The 9,447-nt window shown below is 33.8% G+C and overlaps 1 protein-coding gene across 1 annotated transcript; it reads right to left on the bottom strand.

Annotated features, from left to right (window-relative positions):
* Window positions 1-3,637: 3,637 nt before the first annotated feature.
* On the bottom strand, window positions 3,638-8,413 carry LOC120083246 (LRR receptor-like serine/threonine-protein kinase GHR1). The gene is made up of 3 exons (XM_039038919.1): window positions 6,547-8,413; window positions 4,887-6,431; window positions 3,638-4,469 (listed from the first exon to the last, which is right to left on the bottom strand). The coding sequence occupies exons 1-3, from the start codon at window positions 7,604-7,606 to the stop codon at window positions 3,889-3,891; spliced, it is 3,186 nt and encodes a 1,061-aa protein (XP_038894847.1). The 5' UTR covers window positions 7,607-8,413; the 3' UTR covers window positions 3,638-3,888.
* Between the last annotated feature and the right edge of the window lie 1,034 nt (window positions 8,414-9,447).

Here is a 9,447-nt window from a genome sequence, read left to right on the forward strand (position 1 = left end):
TATTTGTACTTTATATCTAATTTAAACTCTCATTCTGTGTAAATGTAACTCTAGCGGAATAAAATATATATCTTATAATATCATTCTAAATAGTTTTAAGGAAAAATTTTTTAAATATACCATCATTAATTAGATTATAATTCTACAGATGCAAATGCTTATAATAAAATAAAAATAGATAAGCAAACATAATCTTTGAATGTACTCTCAAATTTAAAATTGTTAATAATTATTTTTCTTTTATTTTTTTATTAAAAAAAAAAAAAAAAAAAAAAAAAAAAAAAAACCCTCTCCCACACTATGATGTAAGCTAGTGTTAAGAAATTTTAGAAATAAACCACTACTATTAAATTTAGCTATGAAAAGAAGAAAAGGCAAAAGCTTTAAGAATATAAGAAAATACCATAAGGAAAGTCCAACACAAATTTAAATTTAATATAAAATACATTAATAAAAGTTGAAGAACGTTTATTTGTAAAAAAGGAGACAAAAAGTTGCAACATTTATCTGATTTTTTTTAATTAAATTTATGTGATTTAATAATATTTATGTTTTTCTTTAAACATTTTCTTTCTAGAGTACAATAAAATTCAAAAGTAAAACATTAGACTCTAGATAATGATAATAAATACAACAAAAATATAAATGTATAATTTTTTTTTTTTAATTTTTAGTACAACATGTGAGGGTATGGGAATTTAAATCTCGAAAATGAGTACATGTTGAACTTTTTTATTTTTAATTGTGGTCTCTTCTTAATTAATATTAATAATAGTTTATCATTCCTTTTTTCCCTTCATTCTTTTTTTTTTTTTTTTTAATGTTCATGCTCTCACTCAATAGAATGTTATTGCTACATGACATTGTGAATTTTAATTCCATTCCAACTTTCCCTTTTCTTTCATAATTATTCTTTTAGTATAATAATTGAGGGATGTGGATAAAACCTCTAAAATCTATGGTAGAAGGTCATGTGAGTTTACTCTTGAACCGAACTAACTTAAACTCTTTCATAATTGTTGTTAAAGGTTGATTTTATATCTTAACAATTATAAAAAATATATTCAATCTTCATCTCTAAGATATTAAAATTATGCAAATTCTTTGATAAACAAAAAATTGTAGGGTTAGTAGTCCAAATAAATTAGCCAAGATAGAAAAATAGTTAAAATGTAAATGACTAAATTTAAAATATTAAAATCATATAGACTAATTTAAAAAAATATATATTAATATATTAGAGACTAAAGCATATATATTAATCTATAAATATATTTAACAAACTAAAGAATATTATATTAGAAGAATGTATAAAATTAATCTTATTGAAATTTTAACAAAATATTCAGATATTAAAAATTCAAAATTCAAATATACATCCGATCTCCCTTCTTCTTCTTAGCCTATGTGGTCTTCCAAGAGCTCTTCGAATTATGGGGGGCCGAATCATTGAACAATTGGTAGATGACCATAAATTAGAGTCATTAGTGTGATATATAATTGAACAATTTTTGCTTTATGTTTGCTGTTGGTTATTTTGCAAAATAAGCCTAAATTAATTGTCAAAAAGTTATCCACCTCTAGGTTGTAGGTTTAGTTTTCCCACTTTGCATGTTATAAAAAATATTAAAAATTTATATTTGAATATTTTATAATGCATTTTAATTAGTTAAAAACACAAGGAGTGGGACGAGATAGAAGAAGTGTAGGTGAAGCAACAAGAAGTCTCTCTAGATCCTGATGAATTGGTTGATGATGCACCAATTCGAGGGATTAGACTGTTAATGAGGTGTATGTGAGAAGTAGTATAACTATGTTGGAGTCTGCATGGTATGAAGAAGCTAAACGAGATCAGAAGTGGATGGAGGCAATGAAGGAGGAGCTAAGAATGATAAAGAAGATCAAGACATGGGAGCTAGTGGAAAGGCCTACAAACAGAAAAGTGATTGGAATCAAATTGGTTTTTAAGACCAAATTGAAGCCTGATGACTCTATGAAGAGCTCAAGGCTAGATTAGTGGTGAAAGGGCATGCACGAGTATAGAGAGTTAATTTCTCTAAGACTTTTGTACTTGTTACAAAGATGGACACAATCAGATTACTATTGATTGTGTCAGTTTAATATAGATGGAAGGTGTATCAATGTGAAGTCAACATTCCTAAATAGAGTGTTAGAAGAAAGATCTATGTTAAGCAACCAGATGGGTTCATCACACCAAGACAAAAGCAAAAGATTTATTTGTTGGAGAAGGTTCTCTTAATGGGTTGAAGCAAGCTCTCAAGGTATGGTATGGCAAGATGAATGAATACTTGATGAACTTGGATTTTGTAAAGAGTTTTAGTGAATCCACACTCTATGTGAAGAAATTAAGTATTGATATTTTGATTTATTGATGATAAGAAATGATGGTGCTCAAATAGGAGTGTTCAAATAAGAAATGATGAAGGCATTTGAGGTAATTGATTTAGGTCTGATGCCTTAGTTCCTGGATATGGAGATTCAACAAGGACAAAATGAAATATTTCTTTATCAAAAGAAGTACGTGAGAGAGATATTGAAGAGGTTCAATATGGAGAGTATAAGAATGTAAACACTCTAATGATTCAAAAAGAGAAGTTGCAAAAGGTTGATGGAGCAGAACGTGCAAATGAGAATGTGTACAGAAGTCTAGTTAGATGTCTCATGTATCTCACATCCACTAGGTCTAACATCATGTACATTGTAAGTGTCTTATCTAGATTTATTTATTGTCCAAAAAAGAATCACATGGTTGCTACAAAAAGGGTTCTAAGATATCTTAAAGGCACATTGTCTTTTGGGATAAAATTTAGCAAAGTTGAGATTTTTGAGTTATGGGGTTACTTAGATAATGAATGGGTTGAGTCACTTGATGATATGAAAAGCATCTTTGGATATTGTTTCACTTGACTATAAGTGTTTCTCATGATGTTTAAGAAAACAAGATACAGTGGCTCAATCAACTACAAAAGTTGAGGTCATTGCAACAATTACAACGGTAAACTTATTTGATTGAAGAAATTGATGCATGTCTGATGTTTAAAGCAAGAAGAGAGTGTGAATGCAATGTAGAATCAATCTACATTAACTATTTCTTTAAATCTAGTTTTTCATGAAAGAACCAAGCACTTTAAGATAAAACATTGTGTTTTAAGAGATGCAAATGGAAAGAGAAGTTTAACTGGCTCATTGCAACTCAGAGAATCAAATAACAAATATTTTTACTAAGTCTTTTTGTGTTAGTCGTTTTCTAGTTCTTAAGAACAAGCTGAAAAATTATTTTTAGTTGTTTGAATTAGTCTAAAGTTCTAGTTTCTAGCAAAGTAGTTAGATATCCATATTTAGAGTTAAGTGGCTAGTTTTGTTAAATATCTATATTTAGAGTTAGTGGCTAGTTTTGTGGAGTTAAATTAGTGGATTTTGGTTCATTCAAGCCCATTACATGAGTTGAACTGGAATGATTCAAAAACCCCAGTGGATCAAGCATCTGAAGCCCATTTGTAAAAAACAAAACAAAACAAAGCAAACAAACCAACAAAACAAAAATGATAAAAGACCAAACAAAAAGAGACAAAGAATGCCCTTGGCTTGAAGTTCACAAGGTCAAAAAGATCAAAAGTAGCCCGGTGGGATGGGACAAAAGGTGGGAATTTCTTGTATCCATCAAAGCATGTTCTTTTTTTACAACTTTCAGTACAACTGATTACACTAACAAGGTCAATGAAACTGAGGGAATGGAAGAAGCTCTTCCTTCATCTACCTCAAAAAAGAGAGCCTAATCTAATTCAGAAATGAGAAGCTAATGAGACATTAAATTCCCAATTAAAGAAGAAAAAAAAAATATATCAAACAAAAGAAACTCCACTCTATCTATATGGAGGAAAGATCTTCATATATAGTCTTGATACCTGGTCTTTCGGATACCGTTCGAATACATCGTAAAGCTATACCGAGCACCTCCTTCATACCCTTCTCTGCTGCTGCATTGCTCATTTCGGGTAATAATAAGGTATCGAAACAGTCAGAGCCCCGCCCTTCGGCCACCCGTAAACGCACCCAATCTGTTAGATCAACTCCTCCCTCTTCACCAGAGATCACATCACCGGCACATCTTCCAGTTAGAAGTTCCAAAAGTATCACTCCAAATGCATAGACATCAGACTTGAAGGAGGGCTGTGGCTTCTTGGAAGCTGCCAACTCTGGGGCGCGGTAGCCTAAGACCCCAGCGTCGAGAATTTGTTCAATGGTGCCAGCATGAGTCATGAGGCGATGAAGGCAATAATCAGCTACTCGAGCATTCAGGTCTGCTCCATCTAGTAGTACATTTGTTGCTTTAAGATTCCCGTGTGGAACAGCTCGATCGAAATGGAGATAGTTCAGGCCACGTGCTATATCAACGGCTATCTTGAGCCTTTGAGCCCATGTCAAAGGACCTTTTCTTCCCGGGCGATCTGAAATAAAGTTTGGCAGGAAACCATTCAAAATTGCAAGAAAAAATCATCTGAAGATCAGAACTGAAAGATCCCATGGAAAATGAAACAAGCAATCTTTCATCGATTATGTTTGAATCAGCACAGCAGTATAAAGAAAAGTTTTGAACACCCCAAATCAAGTATCTTGTTTCAATCTTGTTACCTTGCTCAACACAAAGAAAGCATGCTTCCTAACTACCAATTAGTTCTTTTGATGTGACAGATAAATAGGAAAATATATTGGTCTATTTCAACTTTTCCATCCTATAGCAATAGCAATGACAGAGATTCACAAGCTTTACTAGTTCAATTCAATAGAGAGTAATTTTCCATTTTCACTTGGCAATAAATATATGGTTAAAGCAGAATGGAAAAATGAATTAAGCCAAGAGTTACCATATAGAAAGACTGCAAGGCTTCCAGGTGAGATATAGTCCGAAAGAATGAGCTTCTCATGCTGTGTAGGCCCCCAATAATACCCTCTTAAGCCAACGACGTTCGGATGCCTGATATTTGCAAACTTTTTAGCCTCCTTAGCAAATTCCTTTCTCTGCTTCGCTACACCTTCTCTCAACCACTTAACCGTCAAGAACATCCCACTCTCTAGTGTTGCCCTGTAAGAAGTTCCATGGCTGCTTCTCCCTAACACTTCAGCTGGAGCTCTTGATAGTTCCTCTGGTGTCAATGAGATTGAATCGTCAAGAAAATGAAGTTCACCAACCAAACGATCAGGTGATCTCACATCCAGTCTTGCAAGGTTTTCAGCAGTAAATGAATCGCCTGATTCAGGTGACCAAGAGAAATGACTGTTCTTCGCTGGGGAGAAACCAGTTCCTGCTGCTAGTTTCTCATCGGGGCTGATTATCTCAGATGATGACCCTTTCCTTGAAGTCACAAGGTCCTCAGCTGAAACAACCAGATTGCTACCGGCTCCAGTTCCACCAATGCCGGAGGAGCTTAGAGAACTACGTCTATGAGTGTCCTTAGTACTGGCAAGCTCAGGAGGATTTTTCCTTGATATGCAGATGTAATGAAAGAAAATAGCAAGGAGGATAATAATAACCAATGCAATCACACATGAGACAATTATTATTACTTTTACAATTGTGTTCATTTTCTTTCTCCCTGATTTACCATCTGGATTATTGCTTGATCCAGGACTATTTGGAAGAATCAGTCTAGAATTTCCAGGATAGAATGAAGAACGTGGAAATTTTCTCAGATTTTCAGGGACAGTTCCCGAAAGATCATTAGATGAAACATTGAAGTTCTGAATATCACTTGACAAGTTGCTTGGAAGGGGACCTGTGAAATGATTTTGTGATATATCTAATGAGATCAATGCACTCAGATCGGACATAGACGTAGGCAAGGATCCAGAAAAATTGTTTCCAGCAATATTCAGCATTGTAAGGCCAGTTAAAGATATAAATTCATCAGGAAAATAGCCATTGAGCTGATTATGAGAAAGATCGAGAACCTCAAGGTTAGCTTGACCTGGGGAAGGAAGCAAGAACTTAACAGCGCCGCTGAGTAAATTACTTTCCAGATAGAGCTCTTCCAAAGTGGAGATTGTGAGCAAATCAGCCAACAAAGGTCCATTAAACTGGTTAAAGCTCAGATCAAGGACTTGAAGCTTCGGATACTTGGTAATAGCACTCGGGAGTGAACTACTCAGAGTATTATGGGACAAGTTTAGAAAATTTAACCGCAAGAACTGTGGAGTTACGTCAGGTATTGGCCCTGTCAAAAGATTCTGACTGAGATCAAGGAATTCAAGGTTCCCCCACTTTATGATCCTCGTTAAATTTCCCTCAAATTTGTTGTTTGAGAGATCAAGCACAACACAACTTCCAGTCAGCAATGGAAGTTCACCAGTAAGCTGATTGGACGACAAATTGAGGACGCGTAAGGTGGTTGATGTGATCATACTTACTGACCCTGAATGATAAACCAATCTGTTAGCACATAATTAAAGTAGAACCACGAAAAGCTACGTTAAAGAATATAAGAAATTAGCTATAATATTAACTAATGTAAGAAGCAAGTTAGGTACCTGAAAGATTGTTGGCGCTCAAATCCAGTTCAGTTAAAACTGAAGCATCTCCTTTTAATAGGTTATTAGGAATATCTCCAGAAAATCTATTGTTGCTCAGTTTCAAGATTTGGAGATCATACACAAAACTAAAACCAGGTAGCTCTCCTGAAAGCTGATTGTAACTTAAATCCAACGTTTTCAAGTTTTCAAACAGTGATACCTCGCCTCCATTAACCAATGATCCAGTAAGCTGGTTGTGACTTAGGTTTAAATGCTTGATGGAATCAGAAAGTCGAGGCAAAAACTTCCCATGCTCCTTGTCAGAGCTCGTTAGCATGTTGTTACTGAAGTCAACATGAGTGGCACCAGACAAAGTGAAAAACTGGACATCTAGTGTGCCATCAAGCATATTACCATGCAAGTCAAGCACCTCAAGCTCTGAAAGGAGCTCAAAACCCTTTGGAATCCTCTTAGTAAAACTATTGAAAGATAGATCTAGATATACCAAGTTTGTCAGTTTAGTCAATGCTGTAGGCAGAGAGCCAGAAAACGAGTTACGACTCAAATCCAGTGATAGGATTGATTGAAGATCAGCAATTGGATCAATATTACCCGAGAAGTTGTTGCCAGCCAATGATAGGTTCTGCAAGCTAGTTAACTTACCAATCCCCTCTGGTAAGGATGAAGAAAAAAGGTTATTCGAAATATCAAGAAACTCTAGACTTTGAAACTCAGCTATATTGTCTGGCATCTTCCCTGTTATCGAGTTGTTCGACAAGGAAAGCTTTGCAAGTTTCGTGAGGTTTGAAAACACATTCAAATCTACATCAGCAGAAAGTCCCAAATTATCCAACACCACTCCGGCAACACTTCCACTGTTGCAGACAATCCCATTCCAAGAAGAAGGACAGCCATCAAAATCAATGGACTCCTCATTCCATGAGCTAACAACAAACCCTGTTGGATCATGCTTGATACCCTTCTTGAACTCAAGCAGAGCCAAGATATCTTGTGAAGGGAGCTGAGCCATGGCAGAAACAAGCAAGAGGGACACCACCAAAATCCTTAAGGCCCTCATTTCAATGCTACTCAGAAAGCAAAAGAACCAACAGATTTACCCCAAAAATCACTTTTCAGGAAAACAACAAATCCAAGACAACCCCCAATTTTTAGATTCTTACAAGTAGCAAGCTCAAGCCCACAACTTTACAAAATAAAGCAAAGAACATACAGCAACAAAACTCAACAGCAAGCACAGAACCCAAATACAGAAATGCAGAATCTCGAGGGCATTCCAACCAAAACCACCACACACATTCTAATCTTCAACAGCAAATAAACCAATATGCCTAAACAAGCAAAATAAACAACACCAGCCTTGTATCTTCAGAGATATGAGCACAGTACAGCATTTCCTCACAAAACCCCTTTTTTCAGAGCAATGCAGCCACACCCTTAACCAATCCCCTCAAGAAAAAACAAAAACTTGGGATTTCAAAGAGCATAAAACTACTCCATACCTTTTCTCACTGCCTTGAGACACAGTGCAGTGAGCAAAGCAAACCCAAGAAGAATAAAATAAGAGAAATGGAGAAATGGGTCTACAGATAAAGAAGTAGAGGGCATTAAAGAAGATGGGACCAAAAGATTTAGCCACCCAAAAACCCTAAGAGAAGTGACTAAGCTGATTAGAGAGTGGAAAACTTGAGATTTCTCTTTAATGGAAGGCGTAAAGGATTGCTCAAAACAAAGAAAATGGGGTTTGTCTTTACACTCACAGTTAAACCCTCTTTACTGAAGCTGGGAGTGCATGTGAGTGACCCAAGCAAGAACCCCACTTTGCTTGAGCATTCTACCGATTAAAGAAAAACAGGAAAAAGAATTCATGGGGAAAACCAAATTAAAATAAAAACAAAAACCCCTAAATTTAGATTCCTTCTTTTGAGGAGGTCCAGTGTCAGCTCAGCAGACAGCAAATACGAGCCTACGCGGGAAAATGCTGTAGATTTTCCTGGGTGAAATGGTGTATTTACCCGCCAACGTCGAAAATGGAGGGTGTTCCAATTTCTTCATCTCGTTTCTCAGCGGAAGGAATTTTTAGAAATTTGAAAATAATAGATTTTAGTGAAAACTGAAAACAGAGTTCGTTTGATGTTTTTCAGATGTGTGTTTTTGTTGCACATTTAGTGTGTATTTTGTAACTTTTCAAACATTTAATTTAAAAAACAACTCTGTTGTTTAGAAAAAAATATATAAAATACTTTCGGAATATATTTTAAACAGTTTTTATAAAAATAATTTAAATAAAAAAGACTTTTCTAAAAAAATATTTGTTTCTCTAATCAATTCAAACAGTTTTAAAAATTTTTAAGAATTATTTTCAGATATAATAAAATAAACTAACTTATTTATAAATATAGTAAAATATTATTATCTATTAATAATATACAACGGTAAATATCTATCAATATCTATCAATGATAAACAGTAATAGATGTAGTAGTCTATCACTATCTATCACTGATAGACATTTATATTTTACTATACTAAAAAATATTTCTAACGTTTTTGTTATTTAAAATAATTACCTAATTTTTATCTTAAATTTAAATCATTATTTTAAGTGTGTTTAAAACGGTATTTCTGAATAATAAAATTAGTTATGATTATTTATTAAATATTGGGTTGATTGTCAACTGTTATTAATTAATTAATGAACACATCTTGTGTTAAAAAAATATATAATTATTATTTTGTAATATTATATAATTTATAAATACATTATATGATCCATATATTTAATTTTTTAAAAAAATATTTGAGTTTATGATTTGAAATATCATGTTTCTATAAGTTTTTATAGATATAATGTAATTCGACATTTTAAAATTTTAAAATTTAAATACGGATATACTCAAA

This window comes from Benincasa hispida, chromosome 8 (genome assembly GCF_009727055.1).
Source record: "Benincasa hispida cultivar B227 chromosome 8, ASM972705v1, whole genome shotgun sequence".
Taxonomy (NCBI): domain Eukaryota; kingdom Viridiplantae; phylum Streptophyta; class Magnoliopsida; order Cucurbitales; family Cucurbitaceae; genus Benincasa; species Benincasa hispida.

Coding starts and splice junctions, on each gene's coding strand:
- LOC120083246 (XM_039038919.1), bottom strand. CDS start 7,606: ATGAGGGCCTTAAGGATTTTGGTGGTGTCCCTCTTGCTTGTTTCTGCC. Junction 6,432..6,546: donor GAGCGCCAACAATCTTTCAG/GTACCTAACTTG, acceptor TTTATCATTCAG/GGTCAGTAAGTATGATCACA. Junction 4,470..4,886: donor CCTTGCAGTCTTTCTATATG/GTAACTCTTGGC, acceptor ACTTTATTTCAG/ATCGCCCGGGAAGAAAAGGT.